Source organism: Manduca sexta, chromosome 10 (genome assembly GCF_014839805.1).
Source record: "Manduca sexta isolate Smith_Timp_Sample1 chromosome 10, JHU_Msex_v1.0, whole genome shotgun sequence".
Lineage (NCBI taxonomy): Eukaryota > Metazoa > Arthropoda > Insecta > Lepidoptera > Sphingidae > Manduca > Manduca sexta.
Window position 1 is genome coordinate 11629306 of NC_051124.1, and position 23495 is coordinate 11652800.

A 23495-nucleotide genomic window follows, 5' to 3' on the forward strand; every position below is an offset into this window, starting at 1 on the left:
GTATTATTTATAGAATTTGCTGACTAGACTTGTCATTTTTATTTTATTTTTTGGGATAAAAACAATTATATAAAAGTGAAATTGCATATATATCGGAGATAATTGTACAACTAACTACATTATCCACAGTTTATAAGTAAACTTCTGACGTACGTTTACCGAGATTGCATAAACTAGGAACATTGAACATCGTGGCCGTCGACTGCTTAAGAAAATATGTTGAATAAACTAATATTTAAAGAACTGTTCAATATAAAATCTAATGAAAGTTATTAAAGCAAGGGAACCAACATGGATAATTCTTATTGATAGATGTCTCTCAGAGACTTTATACAGAAAGGTATTAACATAATTTTGCCTCTTCGCAAAAATTGTCAGCTCTGCCTCAACTTACAGTCCTTACTCTTTGCCGGCCACATGTCGCATCGCTCTTACATTTATCCGCCTTTTTATAACGTCACCAAGGAAATAACCACATGTGGTACCACAGGCGTCGATTGTTCTATTTTTTATCCTCGCACAGTATATAACCGAATCCCGGGGTGATCCGATCCGTTAGTGCTGTTTGTCCGTTTCTATATTAAGATCGCCTTCGTTCGGCCTCGGGGCAAGATGCGTGCGCGCAGACGAAACGTCCGCACAATAAAATTCAAACGTAGTACATATTATATTTTTCCAACGAATCCGACTTTTCTCCATATCACATGAATATCGACGTGATATTGTGAAAAGATTTATCATATATTACAGCAGACACGCAATGGTGAGTTTTTATAATGTTTAAAAATAACTCGTGATGTCCAATAGGATTTTTACTGCCAAACGCGTTGACATGATTTCGTAAGATGGTAAATTGTTAAATAACATTTGTTTAATTGGCACATGTTGGTTTTCAGTCTGTGAAGTGAATGCAAAGTGAAAATCGAAGTGTATCGCAGTGAATTAGAACAAAATGAAGTTCACGGTAGATGTTTTGGGAATATTTCTCAAAGTTGTCATTAGGGTAAGTGTTTAATTTCGCACAACTTATCAAAAAATATTAATGCATAATATTTTTGACTTTAACCCAGTATAAAAATAAAGGTGATGTATTTGATCAGTCCGATACGTAAGGAAAATTCGTTTGATAGCAGAAATGTCTGCCAGAATTCGCTGTCGACAAGATTTTTTGGCATAGTCTAACCAATGTGGCTTGACAACAATGTTCTTAAATATAAATAAACGGTTCTATAGACGTCACATTACTCTTAATTACCGGTGTAAAGATAATTTCAAAATTTGATATAATCCAGAAAATATTTTCCTAAAATACAAAATAATATACAAATTTAACTTTAAGTTTATGGAGAATTTGTTTTTTAGCGAAAATAATTATAGTTATTTTTTCTTTTAGTTTATATTCTAAAATATAATATCAGGACTTATTATAATGCTTTAGGATTTGGTATCACGTCTCTAAATAACTAAAACATTTTTTTTTTATCTAATTCTTGTTCTTCGTCTTATTTTCAACAACTGTTATCGGGTTCTTCTTAAAACAACGACTACATTTTCTACAACAACTGTAACACTGGCTTCACTGGCTAAAGTTAATATATCTTTAGGAATGCGATCAAAAATAGTTTGTTGTTTCCGCGAAGGTGTTGGCAACTGTGTTGATTCTGAGTTATTGGATTCTAGTTTATCTACACAATTACATTGTGGGTGTGTACAATACTATATTTTCGAAACGATATACCTAATTGAACATTTGTAATTGATGTTTACATAAACCGTACTCACTTATTGGACTGTATAAAAATCTTATTGAATTAATTGGTTGTATCTTTCGTGTTTCAATAAAAAAATGTAGCCATATTATTTGACTGCTAGAATCGTCCAATAGTCTTGCGGTTGTAATTTGTGCTCGATATGGCGATGGGGTCATCCTCTACAACGAATACAAGCTCGGCGAACCGTAGCTTTACTAGTTGGTAGTCCGCCTACACGTTCAACAAGGTTACAGAGACTGCTGTATTTTTGCATTCGTTTTTTAATAAGCATTTTTTTGTAACCACCCTGTGGAGTTTTTTGGAACGACCCCCGTGAAGTTTTTTGGACCCATGTTGTAAATAAAGATATCTGTTGTAGGACTCTACAGTCTACACTCTAAAACTTTATTGAACGCCAAAAAGAATACATAATTATGACAATACATTATTTCCAAACAATTGAATAACTGATCTATGCCTTCCTCGTTCATATCCTGCATGCTAAACAGAAGTATGACCTTGTATGAACGCTCCTATGCAGCATTGACACTAGTAAGTTTCTCGTCTGATTTTAAGGTCCCTTAAAAAATATTAAAGTTTTGAATTCCACAGAATAAGGCGCATATTCCTGAGATATTGATGTTAATAAAATGTTCAACGTGAATTGTGACGTTGAATAGTTTCAATAACTACTGAATACAATGTTAAGCCTGATTACAGCAGTGTTTGAACATTACTGCTTGACTACGGATACAGACAATGTGGTGAATTTTTTTTTATACAGGCGTCGCAATGTTACCCTCTGCACCTGATGGTAAGTGGAGTGGGGTTTAATAGAACGTCAACTGACGAGAGAAGAGTATCCGTCGGCAGTTGACACAATTATGCCGGCCTGTTGGAACAGGATGTGCACAGGCTGATCTCAGAACGCGACGCACTTACGTAGGCAACTACGACGGCACCTTGTGTTCGATGGTCGCTGTCCGAGCGGATGTAAAATATATCCTACCACCAGAAAAACGGACGGGTTCTCAGACACGAGAAAGCAAAGCTAGGATCAGGAAAGCCAAGCTGGGATAAGTCTGTTTATAGCCGTTTCCGAACTGGCTGGCACAATTGTGTCGATTGGCAAGGCATAACCCTTCATCATTGAAGACTCCACCTACAATCAAGCGATGTTTTTAGCTAAAGAATGATACCAACTGATAGCCAGTTTATTTAGCCCAATTATACTTCCTATTCACCGAAGTCTCCAGTTAGTCTACGAACTATCCGAAACAGCCAAACTGGATAAAGCAGTGAGACATTAAAATCGGATCACCACGCTTTCGCCCCAGTTCACTGGCTGAAGTTAAATTTGAAATGAATAGTTGCACTAAGTCGTGAATGAATTTCGTGTTGAAGTTTTTGGAACTTTGTTACACCAATGATTAAGTAAGTTCGCAATTAATCGAGTGAAGGTTTAAATGATTGATGAGTGTGTAGCAGAGCTATTACAATTTAAAATTACATAGAAAAACTTTATATCTAAATTTATATCTATATTTATGTTAACTTATAAACAAACTTACATATAGTTTTTTTATTTATAAATTTATATATAAGTCTAGATGTAAGTTAATTTATAAGTAAACATAAATTTTGACGTTTAGACTAAAATTTTTTATGTAATATTTAATGTACTTTATTTATAATGTGGTTAAGAAAGGCGTTTGTACAATTAATTGTTGCAAAACTACATGAGGTTTATAATAAAAAAAAAAAATAGTACAGATATAATAAATGGTACTTGTCTGAAATCAAAACCCGAAACAAGACGTGATATATTCGTTTGTAGGTGCCAAGTTATTTAAATAAGGAAATATGGCAACGGCAAATGAAAATTATAGCCTTCTTTAGGCTCCGCCGTTGTTGGATAATAATAAAAAAATGGTATGTAATATTGTATCGTAGAAGATACATAAACCATCTGTGGTTTCCTTTCGCTGCTTTTTTGTATATTTTAATTGTAGTTTCTTTGTATAGGAATATTCAATAAAAATAAATATATATGTATCAGATTCGTTAAATTTTATTATTATTATACATAAATATCGAAAATCCCTAATTATAATGAAAATTTAAAAATATGAAAATATTTTGTTGTTTAATTACATTGCCATAAAGTAAAATTATTTTTGCGTACGCATTAATCTGATGAAATGTGAATAATATAAAAATTCATGCAATGGTTAATTTCGCTTTGACTCGTGGAAATAATTTTAATTCACTGACGAGTAATTTCGCAATTTTTGTTTACGTTAAAGTTAATTAAAAATGTTAGCGTATAATAAATCTTTTAAATATTATATTCATTTTTGTTGGACTAATTGAGTTTGGCTATAGAGGTCTTTGCACCCGAAATATCTATTACTAATGATGGCTTCTATTAATAATGATGGTAACTAAGTTGGATTTTGGAGTCTGGTTGTCTCGGTCTCCCAAAGTTCGACTTGAAACTGCTACCTCCAGTCTCTGGAATAACGAAAACAAATCAAGCATTTATCCCCGAAGGGGTATGTTCCGTCGCCACGTGTGTTCCGCCCCATGATGTGATAGAGGGCGAGCCTACGGCCATTTCGGACACAAATTCCACACTCTGGGATGATACAGAGCAGAAAAATCTAAATTTCACTATGCCCAACCCAGGTGTCGAACCTAGGACCTCAGAACACTGCCGTACCGCGTTATCGAGGTAGTCGGGAATAATAAGACTGAGATTTAAGTCAAAAAGATTCAATAATTAACTAAGCTACCAGTATTTTTTTTTATTCTGGTGACGTAGCAACATTTCAAAGTGACACTTAGGAATTGGTGAAGACTGTCCCCTAACCAAAATTTGTTAAAAAAATCCTGTTTTCCCGGGAATTTCAAGTCTCGACAGTCTCGATTCATTTTCCCGGGACTCGTAAATAACGAGACTGAAAGCCTCTTTCTCCTGTATCGGACTCAAAATATCTGAATGAGTGTTTTGGCGAAGAGAAGTCATATTACTTTAGCAATATTAAATTTAGGCGTCGGGCCGTCGCTCTCAAGTTGAGAAGCACCTTTATAATACTACTGATAAGACAATACTGATTAATATTTTGCCATATAAGATAAATATCTGACTCCCGCTGATACCGAACAGAAAAATCCAATTGCCCAACCAGAAATTCAAACCCGGGATCTCAGAGCGACTATTGTACCGCGTTCGCAATACAACTCATACACCGAGGCATTCTATCTATCAATTTATACATCATCGAATTAAACATAAACATGGCGGTTCCCCTGCGATGTCACAGTCAAAGCGGTACAAATTGAGAGTTTGACGCGTTCTGTTCCGACTACAAACAGGGCACATACGAATTGATGTACGCGTGGAATAGGGTTACTTGCAACACATACGGGCTGTTATTTTGTACGTACCCGTTGCGAATGTTTTAAAGCGATTATTTTATTAGTAAAATATGATGACTTTTCTTTGTGTTAAAGTACGAACATTTTAATAGCTCGGATAAAGAATCTTACAAACAAAACATTTAATTATGTGGTTTTTTATGTACCTGACTAATGCATAATGCATAAAGTAGTAGCATCTTGAAAGGCTAGTCGAATTGCAAGGGTATAAATACAATGTATGGGTCAAATAAGACGTTGTTCTAGTATGTTACCCGAAAAGTGGAGGAGGTTCTCAATTCAACTGTATTTTTTTTATACATTATGTTTCTATGTGGGAGTAGGGCTAGTGAACGAACGAGTGAATGAGTAGATAAGTTATTTGTAGTCTACGAACATGATCAATACGCGAATATTTCTTTAAGAAAGCACTATTGAATCAAAATGTTTTGAACAGTATGTTATGAAAGTGATATAAACATGTTTTCATTCTCGAATTAGTTTTATGTGCGTTCGCAAGCATAAAGATAAAAATAAAAATTTGTATCGCTTCGAAATTATTTTCGCCATTTGCCTGTTAAGACTTATGAATGGAATTTTATTTATATCTATATCTTGCCGAGGCGTTTTTTCAATGACGAATCAAGTGTATCACATATAACAGTCTGAATATATATCAAAAGTAATTTTAAATATGCGTTATGCTGCTTTTGAAACTGTGAAAGTACAGAATGCTAGAACGACCCGCTATAGCGGGTTTTCTTTATGTGATTCCCACCTAGTTAGTGACAAAATACCACCACTAATGGGTATGAATTATTTTTTGTATACGTATGCTTTCAAATACACAATAGCTCAATCAAAAAATGACGTTTATCTATCATCCCAGCACCAGATAATCCTAAAATAGAACATTGAAAAATAGATTTAAGCCATCTGGCTCAGCTCTCAATCTCACAGTAAATTATAATGAATCAGTGTACTGCATCATGCTAAAAACTTAAAAACACAATGTATTTTTATCAATTTTATAAAGATCAAAAGTGTGTTAGTAAGTTTGCATATAGAGGTCTTATGAAGCTACTTTTATCTGATTCTAAAAATTATTTTCCTAATAAAAGCTACATTCTGAGAGTTGTAGGCTATCTTTTTCTACGTAAGAGTTTAAAAGTCGTAGAGTCGAGTAAAAGTTATTGAAATCTGCTCTATGTTATATGTCAAACCGTTTTTCAATAACTTTTGTTTTTATTTTAAACGGTGATTTATTGTCACAGCAATAAGTTAAGCTGAACAATCTTACCTCATACCCACCGACAAGTACAACGCCGCGCAATCGCTCCAATTTCCCGGCCGTGTGTTTACAAATTTACATTTCGTCAACTGTTGAACTGTCGAGCAAATATAGTACGCGACAGAAACTAGATTTAGGTACTGGACGTTAAACGGAACTATCACTTCAGCCTACCCCGGACCGTGTGGGCTTTGAACCGGACATTGGCATGTTCTAGTGTCGTATTCAGTAACATAGACTTAATTTAACGAAGTGTTTTAGAAATTCATTAAATTTTCCCATGCTTTCTGAATTGTTAATTAAATTGATTTTATGATAAGTATAATTTATTATGTTATAGTATGGCGTTTTATTTCATTTCGAGTAGCAAGTAACACTAAAAGCGGCGGTAACTTTTGTGGGATACATTGCCAAAATTAAGGCGGCAGGTTCAAACCCCGGCAAGGGATGTCAGATTTGAGATCAGTGTAAAACACTTTTTCAAGAATGGTAAAGAAATTAGACTTTATTATCCTTGACACCAGGATATAATATTATAGTATCTATTTACACATGATATTCTGTAAAGAGATTAGCCATAAAATAATAAGATAGAGTCATTTAAAAGTAACACAGACAATGTCGGTCTTACGGGCTAGACGGTTTTTAAATATGGAACTCTAAATAATCATGAAAATCGTTTCACTCAGAAAAAGTTCTGAAATAACAAACATAAAAAAGTACAGTAGAATTGAGAACATCCTTCTTTTTTGAAGTCGGTTAAAAAACCTATAAGACAACGTTTATCCAAACAGTGTCAATTGATTTACAATCATATCGTTACGACCAAAATACCGTGTTATCTGCGAGCTCGTAGCATTCCATTTGATTTACTGTTATTGTAACCTATTATTGAGAATGTTTGACGCGTTCTGTTAGAGCTAAAACTAGGTAACAGTTTGGAAGTGTAGTCTTTTAACGTAGCTCTACCTGGACACAAGATTCTTCTGGTATATTTTTATGGGTGCCGCCAAGATAATTTTTAGGGAGGTGCATCTGCATTTACATACTAAAGTAGGTATTACATAACATCATTAAATTTAATTATGTTTTTTCAAATAAAAATCGCGTGGGTATATGTATATGCTAAACCATAATAACACTTCTATGGTCAATGGCTCCCACTGTCATTCTATTATTTTTATTGTGATTTGTACCGGGGTGCACGTGCATTCCTTTGCACCCACCTCCCGGCGCCCATGTATATTTTACTAGAATAAATTAAGTTTTAATGCTTGGTTGGATTAGCTGGTTGTGGAACGAGGGTGCGAGGTTTCGTTTTCCCGACTGAAATATTTGTGAGCGCGAACTTTAATGTCTGAGTGTTATGCGACGTAAAATTCGAAAGATGTTATTTTTTTTTAATTTGTATATGACGTGATATCAAAAAATATGCAACACAGTTGTATTTATTCATTGACACCATATGCATTAATAAATAAATAAGAACACCGTTATACAAAAACAATTCTGATGCACATGCCCATTAAAGGTATGTACTACAACATTCATACAATACGAGTAACATTATAATATAATTTTATAAGACAGACGGTAGAGAGAGTAATTTAAAAGAAACAAAAAATACTATTAAATTAAAAGAAAAAAAAATACAATAACAATATCATTACATAGTATAAAACAAAGTCGCTTTCTCTGTCTATGGATACTTAAATCTTTAAAACTACGCAAAGGATTTTGATGGCGTTTTTTTTTAATAGATAGAGTGATTCAAGAGGAAGGTTTATATGTATAATAACATCCATTAAATAGTCAGCATTGCACCCGTGCGAAGCCGGGGCGGGTCGCTAGTAAAAATATAAACTAAAATTGTATACATTTCGTTCGGTGAATTAAACATATAAGAAAGCTGTAACACGAACAAGCACCACTCTCCTATTTCATCCACAATTCTATAAGTCCAAGTCCACACCTCCCACTCCACCTCTGTTTATGGTAATGGCTGTGATCCGGACTCTTTGCGTTATAGACTTGGTTTAAGAGCGAAAAGAAATAGATTTTAAAGCTTTCGAACCAACGAGTGCCATTCAGATCGTTTCTGCGATGGTGTTCCGCATTTAGTTGGCATTCAAACCTGAAAATGTTATTTCTAAGATATTCGGTTGAGTGTATTGGATGTACTAAGATTTTATGTTGGAACTAGTTTTAAGGAAGCATTTGGATTAATCGATATCGTTACGAACTTTAACGAGCCTGTGTTTTTTAGCGTATATTTTTATTAAAGACTTGATCGGTTTTTAAAATTCTGACATAAATGAAACCGCCGCATTGACGTCGGAGAAAAATTTAAATTTTGCATTGATTTTTTTTTGACACACACGCTTTTTATCCACCCATTCTCCGCCGTGTTTAATCCGTTCCATGATATGATAAGATGCAAGCGTATCGCCATATGGATCACAAATTCCAGACTTCGGGCTGATACAGAGTAGAAAAACCCAATATCACTTTGCCTGACTCGGAATCGAACCCGAGACCTCAGAACTGCAGTCGTACCGTAATACAAGATGCCACCGAGGCAGTTGAACCGGGTTTTTATTTTCTTACAATTTAAATAAATATCCTGTACTATAATCTTAATATTTAAAGGTGTACATAGGGATTAGGGACACAACAAATAAATCTAACACATCGATATATATTATGTACTACGTACTAGATTTGGCACTCCGAACATTCACTGTGTTCAACTGAATTGAACTGTCATCCATTCAAACTGATTTTAGTATGGTGTCTATATTGATGCTTGTGGTTATGTACGGAGTGCGCTCATAATATAAAAACGCTAGTCTAAGTGCAATCTTGGATGTGAATAAAAAATATTAGTCAAATAAGTAAAATTATTTGTTGTTTAAGTGAATAAATAAGTTATAACAGTGACGTTTTGGTTGCCATTTTAGTTCAGATGTTGAACAAATAGTTTGTATGGACGTTCGTGTCTATAGAATATACGTCAATGAACAGTATTTACTAGCAGTTAGGTACTTACTGTATTACTGAAATCAAAAGCGATAATCTACCTTATTTTTATCAGCAATAAGACAAACACGATTGTTATAAAACGATCGTAGTTTGACAAAGTTCGGTCGGGTCATCGGGGAGAAGACCTACGAGGTAGAAATCGTTAAACATCTCCTAGCAACGGGTAAAACATTTTTATATGTTTGGGGTAAATTATCGCCCAAGAAATATATTGGGGTAACTGCTGTTGTCTGAATGATTATAGAAAAAGTGAATTTGGGAATGTTTTATGTTTGTGTGGATGTAGAAATCTCGTACTGATAATTATTATATAATACTTTCAAAGGTATATGAAGTCTGCTAACCTAGGACTTCATGCTGGTGTAAGACCCTTTGAGTAACATTCGAGACCCGTGCTCAGCAGTGGGTATTATATAATACAGTCCCCTTAGAATGCCCTAAAAACCGCGCTTCGTAAGTCGATTTTTGTGATTGATCGAGAGACCAATGCCTCAGTCATGTGTTACTCTCACCCAATCACAATAACAAGGAGTCGTGTCGTGTTTTGTTGCCACATTTCAAGTACACAAAGCTGTTTTATTAGACCGTTCCAAATGATTTGGTTTGGAAATCTTTGCGGAGGGAGGGGTTCTGTTTATCTTTTGGGTTCTTTAGTAATCTGCATTCATAGACTATGAGCATAAATTTTCAATTTATTTACAGGAAAATCTTTGTTGAAATTTTAATATTGTACATTCGAATTTATTTATAAAAAATATTTCTGTACCTTTTTCATTAATAAATTAATATACAGTTTCCTCCGTGTTCATGTATTATTGATACCATTTTGCAACACACGGAACAAGTACGATTTTATGGGGTAGCCTGGCGCTAAAGGAATAACATTAGGGTAATGTTAAGGTAAACAAAGTGGAAATTATTTGAAACAATGAGGAAATAACAGCACTTATGTTATTGTTGTTATAAAAATGAGTTATACTAATGATTCATAAAATATCGACTCTGGAAAAGCAAGTGTATCTAAACAACATAATGAAATTTTATTACGTACAATGTACATATTTGTTATTGTTAGACTTTTATACGTCGTTTGATCTAGTTATCTGTAGGACAATTTTTATATTAGATTTTATTTTTACCAAATAGTTTTTTGTTATGAATTTTCTTTGATCAATACTTTAAATTGCTTTACTTAGAAGTTTACTGATTGTCGTTGTTAGATATGACAACCTCTCAAGTCGATATGGATATTGTTATCATATATCTAGATTAGACTACTTCGGCGCAGTAGTTGTATTAAGGTACGACTGCGGTACTGAGGTCTCGGGTTCAACCACCGGGTGGGACAAAGTGATATAGGAGCTTTCTATTCAGTATCCGCCCGGATCCTGGAATATGTGCTCGATATGACGATATGCTCGTCTTCCATCACATCATGGGATAGAAAACGCAATGCGATAAGGTGCAATAAGCGATTTAGATTAAAATACCTGAATGTAATTTTTTTTGTCTTAAGGCGATACCTCAAGGTCCATTTTCATACATTTTGTTTCACCTTTAATCTGGGTAACTAAACAAGTATTGGCAAGTAAAGAATTTAAATTCACGTCTAGTTAGTGATTAGTTCTCGCAGTTGAAGAAAAACGTAAAAATAATTAATAATCATGGATATTTCGGCCTTTAAAATTTAATATGACGAAATTTTAAAGGCCGAAATATCCATGATTATTAATTATTTTACGTCTTTCAACTGCGAGAACTAATCACTAACTAGACGTGAATTTAAATTCTTTACTTGCCAATACTTGTTTAGTTACCCAGATTAAAGGTGAAACAAAATGTATGAAAATGGACCTTGAGGTATCGCCTTAATAGCATTCAAAATGATAAAGCTTGTTCGAATGTTTGGATATTTGTAGAAAATAAGTTTAAAAACCTTAATATCAAAATTTAATGAACTTGACATACACGTAAACCATATTTTAGATTAACATAATATAGACTACTTTTAAATAATTAACCAAAGAACCTCGAAGAAAATCTACAGTTCACACATTCAGGTTATTTTAGTAAAATGACTCTTGTTTACCCCTTTTTTGGGGTGTAAACAAAATAATAAGCTCACAACGGCTAATAGTGAATCCACAAAACTACTTTGAACTTTAAACGCAATTATAATGCCCACCAAATAAATTGTTGCGTTATACACAGTATCAGCCTTTATCTGCTTTGAAAAGGGGTGTAATTCTCATTCCTTTCGATATTCATAATTATATAATTAGAAAAGAAATCGGGGTAATTAATTAAAGAGTGATGATTGACTGTTACATACGTAATGTCATCGTGATTTGATTTACAGAACAACTAAATGACATACAGTCTTACTTATAAACTTGTTTTAGCGTTAAGAGTGGTTAAGAATTGCTTAAATAGCTGTCAAAAAAATCACCGGTTACATACCTTATTAAGAGGCAAGAAGAGAAGAGAGTTTCGACTCACAGCTGATCGAGTAAATTTGTATTTTAACTAACCATAGCTTTGCGATTTATTTGTAAGTAAGACTAAGTCGTGCTAAATATTATATTGCAATATAATATTTAGCACGACTCAAATTTTACGTAATGTAACTTAGTAACCCTAACAGATATCAATTTTAATAATGTATTTACAGTAATTATTGGATATTTTGTTTATCTGACCGAACTGACTAAAATAATTCAATCCGATCTTTGACTTACAAAGTACTTCGAAGCATTTTGCACCATAAGAAAATAGACGTAAATTACTTTCACAATCTTTATTTAGTAATTAAATAGTTAAAATTTTCATTCAAACCGGCTCAAAGCTCTCTGATTATACGAAACGTAATTCAAACCACTTCACGCTGGTGTCTGTGTGAAAATGATACCACTTGAAAAGAGCTGACCCATTTGATGCAACCAAAACTGTCTATTGCTTGGCTCTAACTATTTCTTCCTAGTACTATTAGTAGATAAAACAGCAAAATTCAGTGTGTAGGTAAATTGAAAGAAAATTTATTAAAAAGAAATAGGAAGTGAATGTTTTTTTCTACCTGTCTGTTTGTTTGCGCACATGATCGAAACTACTTAACGACGGATTTTGATGTAGTTTTCACAGATGGACAGAGCATCATTGGCAGCAAAATATAGATTGAATTGATTTACCCTGTAATTTATCCAGTCATTTCCGTAGTATAATTTCTATTAGGGCATAGATTTAAGGAAGATAATCTAGTCTTAATATAATTTAGTGCTTTAGTATTGTTTATAATGATTATGTTCTGTGCTATGCCTTTTGTAAAATAATAAAAAAAAGACTGTGTGTGTGTGTTGTTGAATAAAGAAATAAAAAAAAAATCTTCGCTTCATTAAAATCGGATATCGAAAACATTACCCACACGTACCACGTACGAAGTCGCGGATACAGTTAGTCAAATAACAACAGAGTTCCTTATCGATGTTATTTATCATTCGTAATTATTTCACTTAATACAAAATATATAAAGGCAGACTTAATTCCAAAGGTATTCTCCAGTCAACCTGGTGTGGACTGAAGACATAACGTGCATAGAAATTCTTCAGTCTACATAATTCGACGTTTACAATTTACATCATCTATCGATATGTCTATTTCCCTCAAGACGTTCGTAACAAATCGATCGGTTTCAGAATACGAACCCCGACTGTCAGTTCTTCAGGGAATAAATGTTCCACTTGTTTGTTTACGTCCTTTATTCGCATTGAATGTAGTTTGACAGAATTTAGAATGTAACTCTCTGGGGCAGTGTTTTTCATTTTCATTGATAGCTTGAGAGGCTGTTCGTAGAAATATTTACAACTTTGTTATTCAATCAATTTGACAGTTTTTATTGGAAATTCTCCATTAGTTTATTACTTTTGATATTGAACTTAAATGAAACAAGTTTGGTCGAACAATTCAAGACTTAATTGCCATTTCTTTTAAAATTATCGTAAACAATCAAATCACGGTTAAAGTAATGCTTACTTCTGATTCCATACTGTATTTTAGAATATAAATGCTAATCCTACCGACTTACTTATCAAAAACATGATATTATGACCTTAATGTTACTGACGCATACGCGTATATTTTATTTCTATAATAAACACATTATTAAATTATACGTATAAACCTTACTCTTGAATTTCTCCATCTATTAACGAAAACTATGAAAATCGGTTCGGCAGTTTTGAGTTAATTGTGTTCAGAGAAAAGTGTTTTATAATAAGTAAAGATGACTTCTTTAGTTTTGTCTAGACTAAATCCAATTCCATTACGTTATTCCTATAATTTTAAATAGATTCATTTAATCCCAAGACTCTAAAGACCAGCAAAGATGCGGATATAGAAACGCCTTCAACGTAACTGCACTCAGGTAATGTTGAAATAGCGGATGCAAACTATTTGCTTCAGAAACTTTAAAGAAACTAACATATTGAATGTGAAGACGTAAAGAACGGTATTAAATGAATTTTTCCGTAAAAGGATGCTTTGATGTTAAGAATTGCGCATTTAAACGTATGAAATTGATGTAAATGATACTCAATTATGAAACACATATGAGTGAGTTTGAATTGAAATAATTATTCAAATAACTAAGAAGTTTATTTTTGTATTGATGTTACAAGTATGAGTAAATGTAAATTTTGTTTGGTTTTATGTTTTTAGGTGATAGGTTTCTTTTAAATATTCATAGTCTAACTAATATTATACATCGACGCTTGAGGGCAGAGCGACTTCAGGTTTTGATTTCAATAAGACAATTTATATCAATTAACCTATGAGTATTTACTTTATAAAAATATAGTCTAATGATATTCAAATTGTCCTAGAGCTACAAAACCTAGATCAAATAATGCAGAAAAATCTGGTGATTCCAAATATTATATATTTCAATTTCGGTATATTTGTCGCTTAGATACGATTGCTTTTCAAGCATTGATATGCAAAAGTTTGTGAATGTTTGGATGTTTGTTAGAAGTTAACGCGGAAACAACTGAACGGGTTTGGATGAAATTTGGCACACGGATAGACCCCGTCTTGCTATCTTTTAAGTATTTTGCTCCCGTGGGAAATAGATAAAATTTTAATCCAGTTTTTAATGGATGGTGCTGGCATTAGAATACTCTTTAACTTGAAGTTTGTAGCGGAAAGTATCTTCACGCGGATAAAACCGCGAATAAGACACAAGTTATATATACATATGATCATCTAGTTACAGTCAAAACACGAGGAATGCCGATAGGTCTAACCTAAGTTCGGTTTACTAAGTAATCATGCTAAAAACAATATAAGATGTTCCAAAAAAAACTCTGAATCAATCTCATACTGTACTTTTTAATCATAAATATCATCGACATCATTATTATGAATCGCTGTCAAATAAATCAACGAGAAAATGTTACACCATTTTTTACATCGTTTTTCATGAGAACTTTTAAATGTTCAAATACCACCACTGCTTCAGAGCGTATATGTAATAAATTGCAACAATTTATCTTTGAATTCGAGTAAACCAAAGGATTTTTACCGTCGAGATATTCTGGGATTATGTATGCTTTTCTGAATCGTACTGTTGATAGTGCATAGCTTAGTGCTGAGTAAAGATTTTTGTGCTTACAATTTCTGAACTTAGCCTAACCCTATGCTCCTGTGGATTTGTCTAGGTTTCAAATAGCAGAACCTTCCGACATCCTATATGCAAAGACACTTCCATAAAACATTGTCGCGAAATATAATTGTACCAATACATTAAAAAAAAAAAAACTCTAAGCCCCTTGGAAATGTATTGATATTCAAAAAATCCTTTTACAATAGCCATTTTTACGCTTCTTGAGCTGACACTTAACCGACTTCAAAAAAAGGAGGAGGTTCTCAATTCGACTGTATTTTTTTGTTTGTCAGTCATTATTAATAGGAGATGAATCCAAAGAATTGTAATTACATACCTATAAAATCGTGTTTAGATAAACAAAGTGACGTTCGCCCCGTTGGTCGTGTCGACGTTGTTTATCTTGCTGACGTCACTCCTGGCCCACTGCGCGCGGCGGCTCGTCCAGAAGTCGATCAAGGAGCCCTTCATCAGGCTCCTGTTTGAGGAGGCGATAGCTGCAGCTGAACTCTGCGGGTGTTGCTTCGAGCTGATTGTTGGTAAGGAAAGAATATAAAGGCGTTATAAGGTATTCAGAATTAAATAGAAAAAATATACACACAATCCGAGACCTCAGCACGGCTGGCGTACTGTAATACGAATACGCTACCACGGCATGAATATTATTGTTCTTTATTTTTTTTTTATACGGACAAAGTGACCCCACTTCACCTGATGATATGTGGAGTAGGATCCAATAGAATGTCGACTGACGAAAGGCAATTGATACAATTTTGCCGACCAGTTGGAACCGGATATACTGGCTGATCCCGGAAAGCGACACATTTACGTGGGCCATTATATGGCAGATTCTAATACCTTGTGTACGGCGGTCGATTTCCGGGCCAATATAAATTATATCCTACCACCAGCAAAGCTTTTTATAGACTTCCTACGATACTACACTAAGACTAACTTTTTCAAAGATTCCAACAATATTTTTAAATATTTTTCAAAAATAGTCATCTAAAAAAAAATAATATGGCAGATTGCCATTGTACTTTGGATATGTATTTTATTTACACAAGTATCAGTGCGTAGAGAACGTGAGTTTCATAAAACAAATATTCAGCACAGTTTAAAATCACATGTTTTCAAACCCTTTCCAAAACTGTAACATAATGACTTCGAATATCTCTTTAATTTACATCTGTAGATCCTAAAACTTCATTATTGTGTAATGTGTTCTGTTACAGTTGCCGATAACTTTGGGGTGGCCACGTACGCGATATTCCTGTTCGCGTTAACGATCTGGTGGTCTCTCAACTGGGGAGACGCTACTGCCTGCCCTTACACTCATATTGAAGATGTTATCGAAGGTAAATTATCTGTACACCTCCTCCTAGCCGAGTTTCGACCATGGCGGCCAATCTCAACGGAGATCAGCCAGCTACGCAGGATATACATATTATAGTGCAGAAGTGTGTACGCAATACAGAGGTGCACTCTCTGTTCCTTCACTCTCATAGTTCGGTGAGACGGCAAACCGACATTACCGGAAAGAGATCAGGCGCAGGATCAACGGCTTTACGTGCTTTCCGAGGCACGGGGGTATCACACCGCCAACTTCCTGACTCCGAGCTGCGACTGAGTAATTTTTAAGATGGAAAAACCCAGTCACAATTATTTTGGCCTGACCCGGGATTCGAACCCAGGACCTTAGCGCGGTAGTCGTACTTGTACCGTGTACAGTTACAACTACGCCACCGAGGCAGTCAGTATCTATACATATTATACAATAAATAAATAATAAAACAAAGTCCCCAAAAGCTGTCTGTCTGTATGTGATCGATTTCCTCAAAATCTACTGAAAGGATTTTCATGAAATTTGCCAATCATTGCCATAATAAATTTTGAAACTTCCACTTTAAAGAATTAAGTTTTTGATTTCTATAGTTAGTGGTATACTTAGTAGGTTTTATATATTATTATTGGCCTCATCGTAGCGTGTTTTCGCATTAAACTAAGAAGTTTTGGGTTTATAGATTAGCACCTACGATACATTTGTGTGTTTTGATCAAAAATATTATTAGATTTTTTTGATAATTAATTATCGCATTGTGGGTTGAATTTTTACTATTACTAAATGTGGAAGTGGACAGATTACCTAATAAAAGTCGCAGGAGTACACTTAATGCGGGCAGCTTCCAATAGGTCGATCTGGAAATATTTAAGGAAGGCCTAAGTTCAGCAGTGGACATCCTGCGGCTGATAATGATGAGAGGCGTTATACAATACCGCCGTTTATAAGATTTATCTCTCTAGTGCCTAATATAAAAAAAAAAACATAATACGTTATTGTTTATTGTACAGCATTCCAAATAAAAAATTGTTTTTACTTCCAGGCAAAGGTGACATCCGTAAAGCCTTCCTGAAGACTTGGGCGGAGCTGGCCGGTGGTCTTCTGGTCTTCAAATACGTACAAATGTACTGGGCATTGGAAATCTCTGACACACACAAGGACAAGGCTTATGAGGATTGCAAGGCAGATCTGCAGGTATTCATGCATGCTTATCAAATATTTCGGCATAACTTCTTCGAATGGCGAGGGGCAAACAGCTCTGGCCATTCAATACAATTGGAACAATACTACACTTACCATTAGGCGCTGAGGTTTGCTGAGTAAAAAAATATATTTTTGCTTGAATATGCTAAAATACAATGCAATCAACATATTTTATTAAGGTGGTTCACTAACTCCTTTGAGATCCTAACGAGGCACAGTGTGTGTGGTGCATTCTCGGCCAGTTAACGAATCAGTAGTAACAAAACAAAGAACTCTGGACCACCAAGGTATTACGGCCCTCTCCCCTCTTCCCTATTAAAAAGGCGAAATAAGAAAATTAGGTTATTAATTATAGTTAAAATATGAAGTGTAGTCTTCTATTTACTGATTAAAATTATATTAATAATAGCTCTTGCGCCTCGTTGTACATATTTGATATTTTTTTTCTTCAGGCGTTATGTGGAGTTTAAAAATTAATAAAACTTATTAACGCAAGTTAAAAGTCCTAGAAAATATTTAAGTAAATAGGTAGAAAAATAACAAATTAAACTACATGTATATTTTGTGACATTCGCATAAATTGTACAAATGAGCAAATAATATCATAATCCATACTACATTATATTTGCTAAAGTTATCTTGAATCGTAATTCTACCCTAACAAACATTTCGCTTATAGGACATTTATATCGTAATTTATTTCGCTTGTGTAATTTGATTTCTTATCAATGAAACCGCAGTTTATGTCTTCATTTGTAATTAAGTTAGAACCCGCATTATTTAAGCCCCTTCTGAATTAACTGATTTGCTTTAGTTACTTCTTAGTTATGGTTGCAAATTTGATTTGTTTTTAGGGTAAGATAATTTACCTATATCAGCGAAGGTACACAGACATACTTATTCTAGTTATAATGAACCATAGCCTTATAATAAAACACACACGTTACGCATTTAGCTCCGAAGGGGTATGCACAGGCGCAACCACGGCCCCCACTTTTCGCCAAGTGTGTTCCGTCCCATGATGTGATAGGGGGCGAGCCTATCGCCATATCGGGCACACATTCCGGACTCCGGGCTGATACTGAGCAGAAAACCCAAATATCACTTTGCCTGACTAGGGTTCGAAACCAGGACCTCAGAGCGCTGCCGTACCGCGCATACAGTACAACTACGTCACCGAAGCAGTCTTGTAATAAATAATAGCAAAAATTCCCAAAAGTTTATATTAAAAGGTACTATTTACAACCTACAAGGCAAGAAACAACGCTCGTTACCTTATAAGAATAAGGATTTATCATGTAGTTTCGATTCGATCTCGCTTTAATACCATATAGACAGGATCAGAGCGGTGTTTATTACTGAGCAGTCTAAATGGCAGAAATAAACGAACGAATACCTTTCGAAGTTTCCATACCTTTTTTCACAAGCGGAAAACTCTATAACTTATATTTTATTTAATATAATGTCTGCTAATGGATTTATCAACGTAATATTATTATAACGAATACATTCAGTCACCAAAATCTATAAGGAAAATATTATAATTTGAATGCATTCGTAAAATATAATGGTAAGTGGATCATTTCGCCTATTGCATGTAATAGGGTTGTTTGTTTTCCTCCGATGTGTTTGTTTTGGGTTTTTACCACCACCCGTCTAACTTTGGCCCAGTGGAAATTCTTTTGTAAGAATATATTGTGTTAAGATGTTACCTGTAAGACATTGTAATACGCCTTCTAAAAATAGTCTGAATACAGCAAAAAATATGCGTGAAAAAATTCGGACTGCTTTTTTACTATGTTTTAGGATCTGGTCTTAGGTTTTTGATATTTATTAATCTCACTCCACCCTTACGGTGACGTAAATAAAAACCAAATTCGATGATTAATGTAGATTTTTATTCTAATTATCGCAACATTTAAAAAATGTTCTTCAATGCTGGGCGAGTTAGAAAACTTTCGCACACTTACATCCAAACGAAACGATGGAACAACGAATCCCGGTTCGTATTCAAGTGGTGCTATAGTATTACCCTATCCAGACAAGGCTGCATTTTTGTAGATGCAAGCACTAGAGTCCGTTAGGATACATTGTTTTTGTTTGCAAGCGCTTCTGCATTCTGTACCTTGCGTCTATTAGTTTGTTTTTATTTCACGTTCGTTTCGCTTGGCAATGCTGTAAAAATGTCCGGGGCTAATAGCTATGTAAAGCAGGAAAGAGATTTGTATTGAATGTTTAGAAACGTTCCTTGGAATGAAAATTGTGTATGGAAACATAGTTTGTAGTCTCTTACAAATTATCTTAGTTTCATTTCAAATGATTATCTGATTTTTCTGGTTATACATATACATATTATTACGTACCTTTCTTATTTGAAACATAATATCAGAGTTGTGAGTCGCGATTTATATGTCTCGCTGATAAAATATTATAAACAACATACGTCTACTACGCACTACAAATTGCGAGTATAATAATTTTATCGGCAGATACAATTCTTTACTGAGTCTCAGTAAATTTATAACAACATTAACTAAAGATAAATTGATAAGTTCTATCTAAATTTATTTTCATTTACCTCTGATATTTAGCAGATAGGACATTAGTAGACCATGGATAAGATTCCCACCATGAGTCTAATATTTTCGTAGTCTACAAATATTTATTGTATTTGGTGTTATTGGAAACTTTGCTTTACAAATATAACACGATTTGGGGCAAAGAATATGTTCCGCGGTGGACTCCTATGATAGAAGATGATACCACAAGGTTTATGTTTTTGGAAGTCAGGATTGTACATGAATATTGTATTTATTTAAAGGTACCAATGCTCTACGGCGCTGTTGTGGAAGGAATTGCGACATGCCTCTGCCGCCTCGCTTCCAAATCTCTCGGAGATTTGAACCCTCGATTCGCGACAGCTATCGACTCCTTCATTGGAACATCTTTGGTCGTTGCAGGTACGTTTTCTATCATATTGTTTCATATGCCATCCACAATGCTAACTTTTCAGACTAACACTAGTACAATAGGAGTGATTTCAATGTGTTGAACGTCCTTTTGGTTTGCGTGTACATTTTTAATGAGAATATTATGAGGTTTATTTCTAAGACAGTAAGATTCGTTTTTCCTTTCAAAATACAGATATTCCGCGCATTAGCTACATTGAAAATGAAAACATGATTTAAAAATTCTTTAGTTTCAATCATAGCTCTATCTTCAACAAAATAGAGTTCACATTCATCCCTAGGTGCATTCTGACCTCGGGCTTCACTGTTACAGGGGTCCTCACTAGGCACAAGGTATTCGTCTACCGCTATCAGGACTCTAGTGCCAATGCGGACCTAAGCGTCTCCATCTTTTGCAAAATCCATTTAGGAAAAGGTACATTTAAATAATAATGGGACACACTAGCGGGGTAACGTGGTTGCACTTGAAAATTTTGAAATTTATTTTTGGACCATATATGGTAACTGACTGAGTTCATTTTTAGGCACTTTTTAAGCAAATTATGTTTCGATTGCTGTTTAGCGCATCATAAAAAAAATTGCCCAAAACATTTTTTGGTAGGCTACTTCTATTATAGTAATATGGTTTCATTGCATACATTTTAAAAGAATTTTGGAAAACTGAAATTAAAAAAAGAAAGCAAATGGTTATTGAAAATAAAATTAGCAACGTAAAACAAAACAATTTGTCTAGCAAGATTTCATCGACAATTGGGGATCTATAAAAACATCCGAAAGATGAAAATAGAGTAATCCTTAATCATCAACCCTCGCTCGTGTGTCTGTAAGTGTCCGTCATCATAAGTAGCATTAGGTGTTGCATGATTCACGAGAACATTCCATCATTTAATCATCAATCATTGTTATGCGACATCAAAATGACTCCATATTTCGTCATTCCACTGTGCTTATCTCACGTATGTGCGGTCATTATTGTTAATTTTTGCATTTAGTTCCACAATATCTATTTATTAAGGCTCCATCGATAATATTAATAAGATATTCTATATTTACGTATTTTTTAGCTAAGTACCTTTGATGTAGTGAAAAGCCTTTGTGAATCTCTTTATTTGTTTTAAAATCTCCTGTAGTTTTGTTATTTTATTGTTTGGAAGGTTATGAGACCCCTTGGACCGTTGAAAATTGCTTTTCAGACCGTATGTTTCATTAAAGTAAATTATTCAAGCATGTGTGGTCAAGTTTGGTGGATAGAGTTGTAAAGAATTTAAAAATGTAAAATAAATTGGTCACAGTTGGCCTTTAAACGGGATTAAAAGGGTGTCCTTGTGCGCTTTAACGAAATTTGTGGATTACTTTTTTACTTTTATACGTTCACAAAGTATTGAAATATGTAAAGTTTTTTGTATCAGAATTTCGGTGTTAGTCCTCGGAGTTAATTGTTCTTACATGAAATTCTTCCTAGATAGATATCTACTAGGTAGTACCTATTTCTTTATTGGGCCAGAGGTAATTTAAAATAAAAAAAATAAAGAATATCAACTTGTAGCATACAAGTTCTTAAATCTCGACTTTAACCACGTGATTTTTTTTATTCTTTAAACGCACTGTACTGTATCTCTTTATAAGGATATTTTTTGGTGCATTTTACGTTTTATAACTTAGAGCATAATATTTTACTTATTTTCACCTGGTATCTAAAAAAATACTTTGTGTAGCATTCTCAGATTTCAAACAACAGTTGAAGGCCCGTTATCACGTCTGCCTTCGTAGTAATTATATATAAAACAAAATGTTATCTCTCGTTTCATATGTGACTCTTTACCCAATTTTTTTGCTTTCAGCGTTTGATTACTCCGGTGGATACTTCAACCCTGTCCTGGCGACGTCCTTGAAGGCTGGCTGCGAAGGTCATACCCTCATGGAACACGCTGTGGTCTACTGGATCGGCGCGTGCGCAGGTTCCATCCTCTCAGTCTATATGTACAAGCTACCTGCCATCCAGAAGTTCGTCAGAGGAACAGACACTGTCGTTAATGGTGACAGCATTTGGGCTGATAAGGATGATTAAGAGAACAATAATGCGACTGCACTTAATAATTGATATTTCAGATGTTGGATTCGAAAAGATAACAAAATCTCATATTATTAAGAATTCGTTCGAACAGGCCGGCATAATTGTGTTGACTGCCGAGGGGTAATCATCTCTCGTCAATCGACATTGTATTAGACCCCACTTACCATTAGGTGCAGTAGGGTCACATTGCCCTGAATAAAAAAAAAGAAGTCATTGAATCTTTCTACTGAGAATTCACTTTTCCTTCACATGAGAAGTTTGGCCTAATAATTCAAAAGTTTAAGAAAGACGTTCCTAATCTGAGGTGAACAACAATGAAGTCGAGATTTATTGCAAGAAATCAATCATTTTACGTCTTAAAGTTGTTAATAAAACAAACATTAACTGGAATTACAAAACATTTTGCTGTATTAGGATGACCTCAATAGTAAAATAATGATGAGGGCAATGTATGAAGTGCAGTCGCAACGAAGAGTTCAAAGTATGAAAGTGATTTTTATAAAGTGATATTCAGCGGTCTAGTCAAATATTTCACCTAAGAATAGGTACTTGTTCTGTTTGTGAATAAAAGTATTATTTTTGTTGAGCCCTTTGTGATGTAATCGTTTATGAAGATGTATTATTATAGGTTTTATAAGTTATATTTTTCAAAAATATAATAAGTGCTACGTACTCCCGTTGTAAATACATTAAATGTTTAATTTATTTATTATTGTTTTTGTTAAAGTTTATTTGTTTATTCCCAAAGTA

At 34.2% G+C, this 23495-nt stretch overlaps 1 protein-coding gene across 2 annotated transcripts; it reads left to right on the forward strand.

Annotated features, from left to right (window-relative positions):
* The first annotated feature begins 549 nt into the window (after positions 1 to 549).
* LOC115448695 (aquaporin-11) lies at positions 550 to 23360 on the forward strand. Of its 2 annotated transcripts, XM_030176210.2 has the most exons (8): positions 550 to 763; positions 897 to 1003; positions 15513 to 15696; positions 16393 to 16515; positions 17542 to 17693; positions 20524 to 20662; positions 20985 to 21086; positions 22513 to 23360. In XM_030176210.2, the coding sequence occupies exons 2-8, from the start codon at positions 953 to 955 to the stop codon at positions 22737 to 22739; spliced, it is 978 nt and encodes a 325-aa protein (XP_030032070.1). In that variant the 5' UTR covers positions 550 to 763; positions 897 to 952; the 3' UTR covers positions 22740 to 23360. The 2 variants fall into 2 exon arrangements, with proteins under 2 accessions (XP_030032070.1, XP_030032071.1); XM_030176211.2 differs by lacking the exon at positions 20985 to 21086 and having other exon boundaries at positions 555 to 763.
* The last annotated feature ends 135 nt before the right edge of the window (positions 23361 to 23495 follow it).

Bases quoted from the DNA above. Each gene is read 5' to 3' on its own strand.
- LOC115448695 (XM_030176210.2), top strand. From the start codon at position 953: ATGAAGTTCACGGTAGATGTTTTGGGAATATTTCTCAAAGTTGTCATT. The intron at 20,663-20,984 runs GTACGTTTTCTA...TCACTGTTACAG, and splicing joins AACATCTTTGGTCGTTGCAG to GGGTCCTCACTAGGCACAAG. The intron at 21,087-22,512 runs GTACATTTAAAT...TTTTGCTTTCAG, and splicing joins CAAAATCCATTTAGGAAAAG to CGTTTGATTACTCCGGTGGA.